The 17,028-nt window shown below is 49.3% G+C and overlaps 1 protein-coding gene across 7 annotated transcripts in view; it reads right to left on the bottom strand.

The window, feature by feature from the left end:
* Positions 1 to 10,295, bottom strand: part of PCDH17 (protocadherin 17) — a 145,679-nt gene extending 135,384 nt beyond the window's left edge. For 6 of the 7 annotated variants that reach the window (XM_088139504.1, XM_088139506.1, XM_088139505.1 and 3 more), the window contains exon 1: positions 4,886 to 10,295. In XM_088139504.1, coding sequence (XP_087995630.1) covers positions 4,886 to 7,483 — 2,598 coding nt within the window. In that variant the 5' untranslated portion in view covers positions 7,484 to 10,295. The remainder of the gene's footprint in view (positions 1 to 4,885) is intronic. The other variant, XM_088139507.1, reaches the window with a different exon arrangement.
* Between the last annotated feature and the right edge of the window lie 6,733 nt (positions 10,296 to 17,028).

Genomic DNA, 17,028 nt, shown 5'->3' with positions numbered 1-17,028 from the left:
CCTGTTAAGGACATAAGATGAAGAGGCACACCATTCCTAAGGACAGATATACAATATCCAAAATTCCAGGAGATAATTATTCCATTCTAGTCTTCTTTGGTCAAAGCCCACTTGAATCCTGTGTTCAGCTGCGCTCACCACACTTTCAGAAGGATTCAGAGAGCCTCAAACAGGTTCTGGGACAAGCAACAAGGAAGATCAGGGGAAATACAACTGTTCTGACACAAGAGATTGAAGGAGTTGGGCAAGTTTAGATTGGAGGAAAGATAACTGAGAGGGGTTATGAGAGCATTCTTGAAATGCATGCCGAGGAGGATCAAAGCTAGGTCTCCAGACTGTGGGGCACGGAATAATGAATTTAAGGAAGGCAAATTCAACCCACTTGGGAGGGGGAATTCCTATCAATGAGACCAGTTCAACAGTGGGAACCATTTCCCAGAGAGGTATTGGCCTCCCTTTTGCATAAGGCCTTCAACCAGAGATTGTTTTAATCTGGATACTAGCTAAATCTAAAGAGGGTTAGACTGAATGGGCTCTCTATGGTTCTGTATGGAATTGGGCTGAAGCCTTTACCTCTTGTAACGGGCACTGCCAGCCTCACCTACCCAGCATAGCGTTACCTGAGTGCTTTAACACAACAGGAAGATAGGACCGCTTCTGGCTGTCTTCAGACAGGCCAATCCTTTGGTGTCTGTAGCTGCCCTTGGTCCATTTGCAGCAGCCATGTACTGTCCCTCACCCCAAAGCGTATTTGGCCTTTGAGTAGTGGAGTTAGGACAAACAGTATATTTGATTTCATCTACATTTAATCAAAATTAAATATCATTAATAAGACCACAAATGAATTTCATTATTTTTCCCCCTTTTACCATGTTAAAACAAATTACAATTGGGCAGCAACTTTTGGAAACCTGCAAGGAATGTATGAACAGTTTTGGGGATGTGAGGGAGATGCACACCTTAAGTTGTGCGCCTTTAATAGGGGCTTTCTATTCTTTTCCACAGATTTGGAATTACTCTCTGGAATTTCATGCAGGTGTCTTTTCCCACTCTGGGCATGCTAGAAGTTGGGAACTTTTGCATGAAAAGCTGGGCAAGAGAAATTTTCTCAGCAAAACATTTCCATATCAAACCAAAAAGTAGTAGAGGAAAAGCTGCATTTTTCTCAGTCCCCTGTCTTTAAAATAATAAAACAAAATGGTAACCATCACTGAAGGTGAAGGCCATCTACCAAAGATGCTGGAACTGCAAGTTTAAGATGTCCTCCAAGATTATTTCCACTTAAAAAATAATAACCCACAAACAAAATAAAACTAGGATACAATCATTCTAATCTGTTTGGTGAATTCTCTTACTCTTTAATCACCTTTGTCACAACATTGTTACAGATTATGTACACCTTATAGATGTAATTAGATAGTACATTTATTTCCCATCCATGGCTATCATCTTAAGAACTTAACAGAAACTACAGAATGACTTTTTGAGGAGGAAATTTCTCTTTCGATTTATATAAATCTCAGGACAAAAAGAAGATATTATACTGTACACTGTTTAAAAAAAGCTTACCAACTGGGATGTAATACTACATTAAAACTCTTTAATGACTCAATATTGCCAATACATGTATTATTTGTTCTAGATAGGTATTACAGTACTTTAGGAAAATAAAATTCAGTATCTATCAGTAATTATTACACTGGATCAAATGGTCTTTCCCGGGAGGGTATTTGTGGAGGGTAGTCTGACATTCCAACTTCTTCATTTTACCTCTTTAAGAAAGACATGATTTAAACAAGTGACATGGGGAGGGGGGGAGTATCCATTTTAAATGCATGAACTATAAATCAAATTACCTTCAGTTCTGTCCTAGCTTAATGTTCTTCCTCCAACTGTCACTTTTTCTTAAAATCAATTTCAGCTGTTGAGGATTGCTCAGCTCTTCTAATTGGTAGCAACACCCATTCATGATAAGCATAACATGAAATAGTTTCTGTAATGAAACTCAATTAGAGGGTTGAAAAATATTTCACAGGGATCTTGCATAGCAATGGACAGATATTAAAAGGCATAATTCTTTTGGCTTCGGTGATGGAAATCTCTGGTCCTAAGCTTCCCATATAAATCCTCCCGTTCAGAAAGATGGCCAAGATGTTTTTCAGCCCGAGCCAAAGAAAAAGAGGTCTCTCTTGATTTTCTGTACAGAAGCCAGTAATGTGTACTTAAAAGGCAGCAGTGGGATCAAGTTCTCCACTACACCTAAGGCTGCAAGATATTAAAGGTCCCCAGAGCAGGTGGCAAAGCCAGCAGAGATGTCTTCCAAGAGAAGAAACAGTTAAGATGTTCAGGAGGTTCTTTGTCCTTCACTGGACAATGATGGACTAGCAAAACACCTATAAAAGTGAAAGCCAAAGTAAGGGTGATCAGAAGGCCAAACATTTTGCAAGACTGGGCCACGGGAGAAATTAAAGAGTAAAGAGGTCACTTTCACTGAAGGAGGATGTTGTAGGAAAAGTTTGCCTTCATGGAAACATCGTTTCCTACTACTACAGCTTACTGTTTCCCATAGGAATGAACTATTCAGCTCTATGACTGTAGGATTCTACAAGCTCAAATGCATGAGATCAAGGCAATGGCCTTCAAGCATTTAGGGATCCCAGTGGGTGAGGAGTCCATCCCGCTGCATCTTAGTTACACAAGAGTAGGGCAGAAGATTCCTTAACACGGAACTGAAGACTGCAGAAGAGAGTTTCCAAAATCAATCCCACGCCTGTTCCCTCCAAAATAACTCTCTTCACTATTGTCAATGGGGTTTACTCACTAGCAAGCATGGAAAGAGAAAAGAAAAGAAAAGAAAAGAAAAAAGAAAAAAGAAAAAAGAAAAAAGAAAAAAGAAAAAAGAAAAAAGAAAAAAGAAAAAAGAAAAAAGAAAAAAGAAAAAAGAAAAAAGAAAAAAGAAAAAAGAAAAGAAAAGAAAAAGCAATAAGGCCCTTATTGGTACAAAGGGAACTCTGCTGAAGGAAAAACTCAGCTCCTTCATAACTTCCCTTCAAATGCATCAGGAGCAAGATAGCCACTTTCCCCCCATTATGTTTGGAACATAAAATGAGTCTGTGTCACTTTTGATACACTCTACTCCCTGCGACTTAGTAGAGCATATTAAAAGAGTGCTGGGCAAAACACATGACATTGTCAATGTGTTCAACAGCCATTATCTTAGAGCTCGCACTGCACAGTATTTTGATACGAACATTATCATAGCATGTCTGCTACATACAAAGAAAGACAAACACACATAGATTAAGTTCTGTTACATATCGGTCAGTGTGCACTACGGTCTACACTATAGGACCTGGATCCAATCTATACAAGGGGTAAGATTCTCAACAGGACCCCTTCAAATTTCAGTCTGGGTGGGGACCAGATTTTTAACAGGTTTCCCGAACACAATAAAGTAGCAAATTAAGCTCATTCAATTTAAAATCTACTCCCTCTTTTCTTGCGTATTGAGAAGCTGCATTCTAAAGCCCATTTCTCTCCAACAGCCCTACAAAATCAGAAGCACCACTCTGAAATAGATAGGACCTCCGGGGGTAAAATCATCTCCTTTTTTTTTTTTTTTTTAGTTCAAGTGAATGCTACTTTGCCCCTCTCCCCCTTAGGAAAATAATGGATTTCTCTGCATGCAACGCTTTGCCTTGCTTTACAAGTAATCTGTAAAGCTGAGTCTGTTTCAGTTTCTTCCATTTTAGTCAAAGGTTAGGTGTGTGCTTCAAGGCTCTCTAGGATTTTCAAAGGCTAAATCATGGCAGCACACAGTCTTCAAGCACCGGTTGCAAGGACGGCACTGTATTTTCAGCATGATTGCAGAATAAGCAAACAAACCATTTAAGCGGTAGTTTAGACATTTTTTTTGCATCACTGGATTCTTTTCCACTTGAAGACTGGAGCACTTGATCACTGGCAGCTGTGTGATTGGACAGACTCCACGGAAAAGCATCCGAGATAATAACAGCTGACATTAAAATTGTTTCTGAGGTGTTCAGTCTGTGCCTATCTATTCACACATGCAAGTCACCACTCAAGTTGCAGTTGGGCAGCCAGAGACAAATGTCTATGCATGGAGAGCTCTAGCCCCAAATCTTTCTCTACAGGGGAAAAGAAAAGAAATCAAAGTTGATATGCGTGCTTATGCTTGAACCTTTTCTGCAGAAAATCCAGTGTTTGATTTTGGATGGCTTATAGTCATACCATACTTGAATAAATCAAGCTGCAGGTTTTTGGTTTTTTGTTTTTGTTTAAATATTGGTTGGATCTGTTGCCCATGATAAAGCAGAGATCTGTGGTCCCAAGAGATATCTAGTTTGTGTAGAAAAGAAAAGAAACCACTTATGATCTATGGATATGATTGAACGGGGTGGAAACACAAAAAATATAGGTTTTACAAACAGAACTTGACATACGCATAAAGGAGGCTACATACACACATAATATGCGAATAGTATAAACCATGTTTCAGCAATAACCACCACCTCCACTTTGGAACAAAGGATGGTCTTTTGATTTTCCTCAAGGCACATGACAGAGAAACCTGTAAGAAGAACAACCCACCCAGGCTGACCGATTTTCAGACCCAAAAGACTAGAGCGACACGTCCCAGTTTCAGAGTGCTGCAATGCTTTGCCGCCACTCTGTTTCCTACGTAATATTCTTGACCTTGCTATAGAACAACTATGAAGAGAATCAGGCCTAAACCTAGCTAGGACCCCGGAACCAAGTCATCTCTGTCAACACCTGAAGGGGTGCTTCTCAGCAGGTGTCACTGCAGGTACAAAATGCAACTGAGCAGTGAAGGAGTTCCGGGTTATTTCTAAAAGTCTCCTACCTGAATTATGGACATCCGGCTTGGGGGAACCTCACTGACGTTAGTCCCTTGCCCTGTGAAGCTGGTGTGGCATCCCACGTGGCCTTGCGGCACACTCAGGTTGTTGGAAGCAGGCTTCAGGAACATCACCTCGGACCTGGGTGAGCTAAGGGGCAGGCGAGTCTGGTAGTCAAAATACATGGGCGATGTGGCCAACGAAGGGCTGCTCACCACGTTCATGACGTTGAGGGGTCCCCGGCTGTCCTCCCCTTCACTGGGCACCAGCATGATGTCATTCTTGCTGATCTTCTTCTTCTTGCCCTTGCCCCCTCCGCTGCCCCCGCCCCCACCTCCCCCCCCACCCCCTCCACCCAACTGAGGGTGGCTGTACTCGGCAATACGGCAATTGTAGGTGCGGATGTCCTTGTTCTCACGCTTGCACTTCACGGCAATGGTGATCATGGCAGCCAGAAGGATGATGGAAACAGTGCTCAGGGTAACAATCAAGGGGAGCGACAGGTCCCAGTGAGGCCGGCGGTGCTGCTCCCCATTCACCTGGGGCTCCCCTGCTTCGGGCAAAGGTCCAGCCAAGGCCCGGACAATGAGCTTGGCCACCGCTGAAAGGCTGGGCTTTCCGTGGTCACTGACCTTAACCACCAGTTCAGCCACAGGACTCAGCTCTTCCCAGTAAGGGTGAAGGGTGCGGATCTCCCCACTTGTAGGGTCCATCTCAAAGAGATGCTCCTCATTGCCTTCCACAATCTCATAGGTTAGGCGTCCACTTTCCCCAAAATCATTATCCATGGCACGGACGGTGCCTACAGGATAGCCCACTCCGGCATTACGGGGAACCTGGAGTTCAGCAGTGTCATTGATCAGGGCTGGCAAGACAATAAGGGGAGCATTGTCATTGACATCCAGAACAGTGACACGGACAGTAGCATTACTCTCCCGGTGGGGAGAGCCAGAGTCTTTGGCCAACACATGGAATTCAAAATGTTTGGTCTGCTCGTAATTGAAGCTGCGCAAAGCGTAGATGGCCCCATTGGTGGGGTTGACAGAGACATAGGTGTAAATGGAGACATCCCCCACATGTCCTGGCAGAATGGAATAGGAGACGGTGCCATTTTGGCCTAGATCAGGGTCCTTGGCCAACACAGATCCCAGGTATTCTCCTGGGATATTGTTCTCAGGCACTTGCAGTACATAAAGGCTCTTGCTAAAGCGTGGCGGGTTGTCATTCTCATCTAGGATCCTGACTGAGAAAGACTTGGTGGAGTTCAGGGGTGGGTTGCCACCATCTCGAGCCAAGATGGTGACATTGTATTCATCCTGCACCTCCCTGTCCAAGGGCCTGTCGGTCACCACTGTGTACAAGTTGTCATAGTTCTCCTCCAAGGTAAAGGGCACTGCCCCTTCCCCGCCACTGCCATCACTGCCTTGCACTCGGCACTGCAGCTGCCCATTCTTCCCAGAGTCCCGGTCCGTGACCCTCACCAGGGCAATGACAGTGCCCGGTGGGGCAGCCTCGCTCAGGGCCCCCTGGCGCACGGAGACAAAGCCAATAGTGGGGGCATTGTCGTTGCGGTCCAGGAGGTGCACAGTGACCTTGCAATGTGCAGGAATAGGATTGGGGCCCAGGTCCCGGGCCTGGACATCAATCTCAACCAGGTTCCCCTCCTCATAGTCCAGATTGCCCTTGACCCGGATCAGGCCGGTCTGGGGGTCAATGCTGAAGAGCTCCCGCACCCGGTCGGGAGTGTAGCCACTGAAGGAATAGAGGACCTGGCCGTTGGTGCCCTCATCAGCATCGGTGGCATTGAGATCCAGGAGAGCTGTGCCCAGGGGGACGTTTTCGGGGAGCTCCACCACATAGGACGCTGCCTCAAAGACCGGGCTGTTGTCATTGGAGTCGATCAGGCGCACGTTGAGCTGGACAGTGCCGGAGCGGGGCGGGTCACCGCCGTCGAGCGCTGTCAGGACCAGCGTGTGGTGGCTCTGCTCCTCGCGGTCCAGCGGCTTCTGCACCACCAGTTCGGGGAACTTGGTGCCGTCGCCGCGGGCTTTAACGTCCAGGGCGAAGAGGCCGTAATCGTCACGGGTGAGCAAGTAGGTGCGCAGGCCGTTCTCGCCCGCGTCGGGATCGTGCGCGCTGGCCAGCGGGAAGCGGGTCCCCGGCGCGGCGTTCTCGGAGATGTCCAGGTCGACCTGGTCGGAAGGGAAGGCGGGCGCGTTGTCATTGAGATCCTGGATCTCCACCTTGATCATACAGATCTCCTGGTCGTTGGCGAAGACCTCGAGCGAGAGCTGGCACTTGGCGCTCCGGCGGCAGAGCGCCTCCCGGTCGAGCCGCTGCTTGGTGTAGAGCAAGCCGCTCTCGCCGTCCACGTCGAGCAGGTGGGGCGCCGAGTTCTCCAAGACGCGGAAGGTGGCCTTAGCGCCGCGGGGGCGCTCCACCGACGGCGATCCGCCGCTGGCCCCGGACTGCAGCCGGGCATCGCGGCCGATGTTGCCGATCACCGTCCCGGCGCCTTGCTCCTCAGGCACCGAGTAGTTCAGGTTCCTCAACGCCAGGGCAGGAGCCCAGCAGAGGAGGAAGCACCAGGCGGAGAGGGACATCCCCGCGGACGGCGTGGATGAGGCCGCCTGTCCGCCGCCGCGTTGGTGTCTCTCCTTTCCCCCGGATCGTCGCGCCCCTCCGCGGCGTCCTCCTCCTCCTCCTCCTCTCGCGCTCCCCCTTCAAGTTCCCGAACCTGTTGCTCGGCACGATCGTCTCGGCGCCGGCACCACCATGGACAAAGCCGGCAAAGGACGGTCCAGGCTGCAGCCAGCGGCCAGGCAAAAGGGTCTTTTTTCCCAGTCCTCGTCTCCTCCTCCTCCTCCTCCTCCTCTCCTCCTCCTCCGTGCTGCAGTTTCCCCTTGCTCCGTCCAACTTCAGCGAGGCGGAGGGATGAGCAAATGCAAAATCCCTTCTCTTCTGAAGGGAAGCGAAAGGAGCGAAAGCTTAGCCCGTCTTCCCAATGCAGTGATTCCCCCCCCCCAAAAAAATCAAATCACTTGCATGGTGCAATGATCCCCACCAGAAGCTTAAAAAAAAAAGGGGGGGAAGAGGAACAGGAGACGGAGTTTTTCTGCGTGTGAATGAGGGCTTAAAGGCAGCGGGTTCTTGATCCGAAGCGACTTGGAAACGGGAACCAGAGAATCGCCGAAAGGGAGATGCGGGGGGCGGCAGTGGAAGGCGCAGAGCCGCTGGGCCAAATCTTGCCGATTGGATCCAAAGAATGGGAAGGGGAAAGAGACGTTCTCCGGCTCTGCAGCGTCTTGGGTGTGAGTGTGTGTGTTTTCACTGCGCCGTTTGCTGCCTTTGGAGATCAAATCGCGTCCGTTTGGCTGCTGCGGTCAGCCGCAGCTCCTCGCCTGCGATCAGGTACTCGCCCTGCTCCTCTCGCCGGCTCCTCTTCCCCGCGCGCTGTGCCTCCTCCACCGAGACCGCCGGTTCCGAGGCTCCGCAGAGGAAACCGGAAAGGGCCGGTCCCCTCAAGGCAAAAACCGTCAAAGTCCCTCCGGATTTGTAGTTCCGAAAGCCCCACTTTCCCTCCTGGCTGGCTTTCCCGGGAGGAGAAAAAAGGAACGAAAATCAAATTCTAGTGGTAGGGCTGGATGGAGAGAGCAGGAGGCGCCCTCCAGAGCCGACCCTCCTCCGGCTTTGCAGCGGATCACTCGGCGGAAGGGCGGCGGGGAAGGGGGCGATCGCAATTTAAAAAGGCAGCCCCGTCAAAAGCGGGCGGGGGGGCCCCGCCGGGGAGAGCGGGAGCCGCCGCCTCCTCCACCGGTCTTGCTGCTGCTGCTGCTGTTGGCGCCGCCGCCGCCGCCGCGACCACATCGCCCGCCCGCCCGGCTCTCGCTGCCGCCGCCGCCGCCGCCGCCGCTGCCTTGGCGCGTGTCTGCGAGTGCTTTGCGCCTTGCGCTCGCTGCGGTTTAATTTCAGTTTGCTCGCCTCCCGCGCCCTTTCTTGCCAGTCAAGAGGAAATCAACAGGCAACTCATGGCTGAGCGCAGAGATTTAAAAAAAAGAGAGCGAGCCGAGGGGTGGGGGCGACGGGGAGGCAGCACACACGCGCGCACGGAGGCTCTCCGAAACGGGAGACGCGCCTTGGCATTCGCCGAGCGGCGCTTCTCGCGTCTCCCCTGCCTCGCCTCGCCTCGCCTCGCCGCGCCTCCACTCCGCTAAGGCCACTTCGTTTGTCCTCTTCACGGAGAGATGGCTCGACGTCCAAGCCGGCCTCCCATCTTCCCAATGTATTTTTCAAAAATCTTGTTTTGGTTTGGGGTTTTTCTCGAAACGCGAGGGGGGGGGGGATATACTATATACTATATCAATGTAGATGCTACAAGGTGCTTTTCTTTTTTTTCTTTCTTTTTTTTTTTTGCGGTACGTGCAGCGTGGGGAGACGAGTCTCGCTTTTCAAGGCAGCCTGCGGTGGGATTTGGGGCGGGGGAGCTTTATTGAAAAATAAAGCCTCCCCTTGATGTGCTGAGGAGGGACTAGAATTCAGGCTCTGGCAAACCGCGAGCCATCGCGGAGGCAAACCGCAGCCAGACCTGCAGGTGTTTCAAGCCGCTGGGGCGAGTCAGAGGGAGCTGTCCAAAAACGAAGGGGGGGGGGAAGGGGGGGATTAAAAGCGCCTCGTGTCGCGCCTTGCACGGGCAGCGGCTTTCCTACCTTAACCCTTGCACGCCCGCACCCAGACAACCGTAAAACATTAAAAGCCTCAAGTGAGAAGGAAAGGCGGTGGTTCTTTTAAGTCAAACCACAGGAGAGCAGGCACCGTTGCAGATCCGCCTTTACGATCCTTCCCCAGCCATCGAAAGGGGAGACAGACAAGCGAACCCCCAAAGCTGCTTGGAACCTCCAGCAGCGGCTGGCCTGGAGGAGCTGCGCGCTCGCCTTTTGTCCCTGAGTATTACGTGTGAAACTCCCGATTCGGAAGGCGGGGCACGCGCTCAGTCCCACCCCCGCTCCCCGGGCGAGCCCAGCTTTTCAGTTTCGGCCCGATGTGGAGGGAGCCGGGAGAAGAGTTTCTCCGCCGGCGGTTCAGCTCAAGGAAAACGTGTCCGGAGCGTTGCCCGCGCCGGGAGCGAGTCCTGCCCTTCCAGCCAGCCGAGGCGTGCCTGGCGCGCCTCCCTTTGGCCTTTTTTGTTTTAACGCAACGGAGGGAAACGGGGGGCGAGTCACCCCGCCCAGGCACGAAGCGGCAAAAGAATCCAGCGTGTTCACATCCGGAGAGGGAAAGCCTGTGGATCCGAGCTCGAAGCAACAGTTGGACAGGAGGAGGAGGAGGAGGAGGAGGAGGAGAGGAAGAAGCAGCAGCAGCAGCAGCGCCTCCTACTCTGCCGCAGTCGCGGGGCGGCCCGCCGCCATCCCACCCGCAACGGAGCCTCCGGCGGACTGACTTCGAGTCACCTCACGCCGTCGCTTAAACATTGATCCGGAGTCGCGGCCAGCCAATCGCGGCCCGAGGAAAGGGGCCGGCCTCCGCGATGAGCGGCCAATGAGCAACGGGCGTCTGGCGGCGAAGGGGGCGGAGCTGGGAACCCCAAGACTCGGGGGCCGTGGGGCAGAGTCCCGCGGAGGGGAGAAGCGACCCAGCCGGGGAAGGAGCCTCCCGGGGGCCTCTCCACAACGGTCAGGCGCCGCTCGCCAAGCCCCTCGCCTGCCCTGCGCGGAGGATTCGGGTCGGGCTGATGTGGAGCCTCCAGCTCGGATTTTCTGCGCACTCCAGCCTGGAGCAGGGGGTGCTCCCGCAGGTGCAAGGCTTGCACGCCCAGATGGCCGTTCAGAGCTGCCGGGGTGGCACCCTGGCGGCTTGTTCCCGAAACAAACGGGATCGTTGCCTGCCAAGTGCTGGCGGCGGCCGGAGGCTGTCCGCGCTGGTGAGTCCTAAGTCCCCCTGCAGTCCTTGTGGCGCCAGGATCAACAGTGCGGACAGGTTTATATCGCTACAGCGCTGGCGAGCTAAGGTTCGCCAGTGCTCCTGTGGATAACCCTTAAGGTGTGATGCCAAGCCCAGCCTTGCCATAGGAGTAGAAAAAATCTGTCATTGTCTGTGTGTCACCGACCAGCAGAGGGATGGCTGGATGGTGGAAAAATATATCAATAATGGAAAAGGCAGGATATGTCAAAATTCAAATTTGGGGCAAGATCCATCTCCATTAGGGATGTATGTGCAACAGGGTGGACAGAAGATCTGAATGTGGCCTTGGACACCTTCCGTCTACAGCAGATTCCAACCCAAGGAGCAATCACAAGGCCAGGAAAGAGTCACTGCTCCGAGAAGTTGCCTTTTGGAGTGGGGGGGGGGGAGGGGAGGGGGGAATCCTGGCCCTCATCTTTTTTGGGGGGAGGTGAGACATAACTGAGCTCCCACTTAAGATTCAGGGTCACCCATCCACCACAGTCCTCATTATGGTTATCTTGGCACAATGGTTGGATGATCATAGAAGACTGGAGCTTTAAGTCATTAGCAGGGGGGAAAACCTAGAAAAAGGAAGACTTCATTTTTTACATAAGAGGGAATAACTTTTGGACCAGGACAATTGTCTGATGGGTCATCATCCCCCACTGCACTTCCACCTTGGACTTCCAGGCTCTCTGTGTTGTGCTTGAGGTGAAAGGAAGGTTAGGAGATTCCAGGTGTGAATACTTGCCACAAAGCACATGCCCTGAAAGTTCTTGCCATCATTTGAGGTCGGTGTGTGTGGGGGTACCCTCTCCATATGCTCAAGTATATATTGGAATAGCATACGTTAGAGCTAAGAGAGCCAGTCTGGTCTAGTGGTTAAGGCATCAGGCTGGAAACCAAGACACCATGAGTTCTAGTCCTGCCTTAAGTACAAAGCCAGCTGGGTGGTCTTGGGCCAGTCACTTTCTTTGAGCCCTAGGAAGGAGGCAATGGCAAAACACTTCTGAAAAAACTTGCCAAGAAAACTGCAGGGACTTGTCCAGGCAATCTCCGAGAATCGGACACAATTGAACAGATTTAAAAAAAAAAAAAAACAACTTCAGAGCTAAGTTGGGGACAAGGAACTGGGTAACTGGTATCTACTTAGTCTAGATCCTGTTCTTCCCCCTAATTCTGCAATGCCACACCATTCCTCCAAAGGAGGGAGGCAGAATTATTAAACTGTGCAGCGGAAGTACAAATTCCAGAAAATGTGTGTGTGTGTGTGTGTTCCTGGCCTGAATGTCCATCCAGGACCCTGAGGATACCTTCTCAGTTCTTCTTTTCCAATGGCTCCCAGAGGGAAGCCAGAAACTCACTGGGCTTTTGGGTGGGGTCCTGGTTTGAACTGAAAGGCAGCCAAGGCCTGTCTAGACCTGTCACTGCACCCTCCTGCTGCTTCCCCCCTGATCTTCCTGCCAGCCCCTCCTCAAGAACCCTCTTGCAGCATTGTCCAGCCCACCTGAGCTCCTTTGGCCAAGGAGGAGCCTTGAGGAGGGCTGCTAACTTCAACTTTGCAAGGAAGAATTTTAAAACAGTAGACAGACAGACCCCAAAGACTTTATCTCCCTTTACTCTTCTCCCTCCGAGCTGCATTTGAATTACAGAAGGGCAAACATTTTTGATTGCTCAAAGCATTGATCTTGATTCATAAATAGGAAGGTTCGACCTGCCATTTATAAATTGTGAATGACTCCTGTGTGACTAACATGAATCATTCAAGAGGGGAAGGTTAAAAAGCAGGGGTGGGGGACCATTACCACCCCCCTTGGAAAACATTTAATGGCTTCTGTTACTGTTGCAGGGGGTGTTAGATGTTTTTCAGGAGGACCTTTTCCCTTTTCAGAGTCATAAATAAAGATCACTGCAGGGAGAAAGTAAAGCCTCTGGTTCCTTTGCATTCTCCCCCGTGCCACGCTCTTCTCCTCGTTTAAGGCCTCTTTTGCAGCTTTGGCACGGGGTGGTAGCCATGCAGAAAGCCTCGCCTGCTCGCATTATCCAGCCAATGCTGTGCTAAAAAAGGGAAAGGGAGGGTGGGCGAGGGAGAGAGGAGGAGGGAGGAGAAAGGAAGCCCGCCGCGCCGGCACAGGGGGAGAAAAGTCCGTGCTCGGAAGTCAGCGGATCCCACAGAACTGGCTGGGAACGAGAGGCTGGAACCCCGTGACCAACCGGGGTTCCTGATCAGCAAAATCAAGTCCCTGGCTTACGAGCTGATTTGCTTGCTTGCACGCGAGCTGATTTGCTTGCTTGCACGCGGTCGCTCTCCCTCCCTCCCTCCCTTTCTTTGGCTCCTTTCCCCTTTCCTATCATCTTCTTTTCCTTCCCTCCCCCCTCCCCTCTTCCTCCTTTCCCTTCCTTTTCTTTTTTTCACTTATTCCTTCCTCTTCTGTATCTCCCTCCCTCCCTCCCTCCCTCCCTCCCTTTTTCTCCCCTTTTTTATGCTCTTTCCTTCCTTTTCTCCCTGTCTCTCACACCTTTTTTTTATTCGTTTTATTTTTCTTCTTTCTCTCCACTTCCTTCCTTCCGTCCGTCCCTCCCTCCCTCCCTTTTTCATTACTCTTCCTTTTCCTCCTTTTGTTCTGTCTACCTTTTCTCTTTTGCTTCTTCTCCCTTTTCCCCTCAACCAAGTCTTAACTTACTAAACTACCAGCAAAGGCAGTGACTGCTCAGATGATTACCCAGCTAAGAGTCAGATTCAAGCAATCTGATTCATGCCTGCTATTGTTGTGCTCTGTGTATTTATTGCAAATTTCCATTCACAATATCTTTATATAGAGAAAAAAAAGGAGAGAGAGAGAGAGAGAGAGAGAGAGAGAGAGAGAGAGAGAGAGCCCATAATGCAATTGGGTGTGGCTCCCTCTAGTGTACAGAATTAGCACTACTGCTTTTGGGGTATGTCACATCTGCTATCAGCAACCAAAACATGAAGTTCAAACAACTAAGGAGCAAGAAAGTAGGAATGTTATTTAGTTGAGCATCCACAAACCACAGCCAAAAAAAAAAAAGCCCTAGAAGCCTTTAAGGTTAAGACCATTTCTGTTCAATGTGAACTGGCTCTAAAATAGCTGCTTTGCAGTAAAAATGTAGAAGATGTCAACTTCACTTGAATCGCATTGCACTTGTAACTTTGGATTCTTGTCAAAAATAGCAGTCCGGATTTTGGGGGCTCTCTGAGCTGCACCTGGGATCAGCACTCAACATGTGGATAATTTATACAAGATTTGAATCAAGAGAGAGAGAATTATTCCTGAAGGGCAGATTTCACAATCACACCTCCTTGATTTTCTACTTTGGGGGCCAAAACATCTTAACCACCTTCACTGAGTGGAGAGCAAAACTCTTGCCCTGTCCCAACCTTTATATTATCCTGGTTTAACCCTGTTTCCCCAATACTTTCTCTTATATAAATGAAGTATTGTCTTTCTTATATATGTTAGAGGGACCTTGTTTCTCTAAGGCTAAACCCTCTTCCCGATCCTACCTCTGGGGGTAATCTGGTGCACAATAGGTGCAAGATCACTCAAACATTCAAAATATTGTCACATTATTGTCTATTTTCTGGAAAGGCAAAGCACATATGTTTTATAACATAGTTGAAAAAGAGCTGCCAGAGGCTGTTTAAGCATTTGTTGAAACAACCTTTTTAACTTGGACTTTTGCTTGGCTCTTTTTTTTTTCCCTCCCATCCTCCTCGATATTTGTATATTCTTGTGTGACTTTCCGGTGTAAACAGAACCAAACCAACAACAGCAACGTTGCAGAGAAGCTTTCAAATTGTTAGGTGGCATTTTACCCACGTATCTGTCAAGCAAAAGGTTAGAATTTTCACTCTTCTGAGGAAAATACACCAATTAGCAGCCTGGCAAACACGTTGCAAGCTTAAAGCTGGGATAAAACTTTGACATATTTGCAGATATAGTTCCTACCATCGGTAATCGTCTGACTGACCCAGACCTTCAGTGCCAGGAAGACATCTGTTCTACCTAATGGACACCCTGTGTCCAGCCAAATGTATAGGCTATAGACTATGTTCATAAGCATGTTTACTCTACATGAGCCTCAGTGGATGAACTCCCAGGTAAGAGTGAATATAGTTAGACAGTCAGTCGTATTGATTTCAGTGGGAGAGTTGCGTGCATGTTTAAGTAACTCCCACTGAAATCAGTTGGATTCCCGAGCACTTTCTCTAGCTTTATTTATGTTTATTAACTCAGTTTGTAGGGCCATCCAATCAGCTAGCAACTCATGCCTGTGTGGCCTTTCTTTCTTAGGGCAGTGACCCATGAGCAGAGACTGCCGTAATTTCCCCAGCCTGTTTTCTGCCTGCTTCCCCTTACAGATTTATTCTGTCAAGTAAGTCACCTTACTGTTTTCCATGGAGGGCTGAGATCTGTATGGTCGGAAGAAGCCATGTGTCTCGGGAGAAAGGTGGGATGATGGCAATCAGAAGTTGCTTGACTTCCTACTTTGCTTGCATTGCTCATCTCAGAAAATGAACCAAGTTATCTAGCTTTTCTATCCCTTCAAAACCAGCTGAAAATGCACCTGAAATGGACTTGAGCTGTTCTGACTATTTCCAGATCTATTTTGACATCAGCAAGCTATGGGTCGGGGTGTGCTTGCATGATTCTGAATCGAGAAAACTAGCCGAGCACCGCCAGACAAGCAACTGTTCTTCTTATTGGCCAATGGCTGAGGCCAGGAAACTGTCAGCCAATCAGTGCTCATTTGAAGCCAGTGTTTGAGTGCCTTGTCCCACCCCTTGAGGTCTGGGTGTAAATAGGAGGTTATTTCCCACCCTTTACAAAAATAAAAGAGAATAAATTGCTTGCATTGGACCATGAGATATTTCTGTGCTTCTCATTGCAACAAAATTCTATTAATTGTAAAACTCCTAATGATGGCTTGCTGACAATCCAGCATTTAGGCTCATGTCAGCGAGCACTACTAACTAAGAATACTCTTCAAGTGAGAGCATAGAAGTGCCTCTACAAATAAAAGGTATTAATCCTGTGCCGGTCCTGAAATCGCATTCACTACCTTGAAAATGCATTTGCACAAATGCAACACAGAGATATGTTGACATTTCTCACAGTTGTAAGCTCTGGCTGTGACTTCCTGTGATCCGATGAGTGCGCAGTTCACCCCGTTGCTAAGACTGCATCTTCCTCTGGAAGAATTCCTGAAATACACACCGAAATCCCCATGCAACTACTCCTGTGAAACAGAGGCTTTTATTTCTTTACCTATTATTCAACTGTATATAGCCGCCCATCTCATGTGTATGGCTCTGGGCAGCTTACAAACAATTAAGCAGAAGAACAACGAAAAAGTACAATGCAACCGTTTCAAAAACAAGAAAAAAATAACAATTAAAATATCGTAACATTCATAATCGAGGTAATCACATCTAAAAATAACACTCAGTACAACCACTGTGCCAGCTCTGCCACCTTCCCTAATTCCGTGCCTGCTGGCAAACCTTTTTTCACGGTTTTTCAAAAGGCCAGCAGGGTCGGGGCCAATCTAATCCACAGGGCAGGTGCTATGGCAGAAAAGGCTCTTGTCCTAGGCCCATCAGGCAACGCTCCTTAGCTCATAGGATCCGCAGCGTGCTCCTCCTGCCAGACCTGATGGGACAGGTAGTTGTAACTGGGGAGAGGCAGTCCCTCAAGTGACCTGGTCCCATGCCACGTTTGGTCCTTTCATGGAATCCTGCATGTAGTGATGTCATTTCTCACTCCTCCAGAATAAGAGTTGAAGCTGCTGAGGTGGGAATCTCTGATTCTCATGCTAGAGAAAGAGGCTTTGTAAACAAGGATAATTGTAGCAGAAAACTACCAGGAAATTAGCCACAGGACTGTTGTCTCAATAAACCTCCACTGTAGGAAACTCTGGGACTAAAATATATAGACAGCAGGATTCCTGAGTATTGTCAGAGAAGATTTTCCATGTATGGCTTCCTAATTCTCTGCAATAAATCTACATATCTATTCATCTTGAATCTTCATGGGGAGTGCAAAGCAGGGGAAAAGCCTGATTGTATCATCCTGGTATGAAGCCTTGACATCCAGGGCACCCTACGGAGGTGAAAGGTGTATTCCAGCCCCTCAAAGCACAGGTTATCCATCCTGCACTGATTGATCTTCAAAGTAGGGCAAAT

The sequence above is a fragment of the Python bivittatus genome, unplaced genomic scaffold, assembly GCF_059951505.1.
Source record: "Python bivittatus isolate LINGU-HERP-01145 unplaced genomic scaffold, Pbiv_v1 ctg000210_np1212, whole genome shotgun sequence".
Lineage (NCBI taxonomy): Eukaryota > Metazoa > Chordata > Lepidosauria > Squamata > Pythonidae > Python > Python bivittatus.
This window is presented reverse-complemented; position numbering and strand designations above follow the sequence as displayed.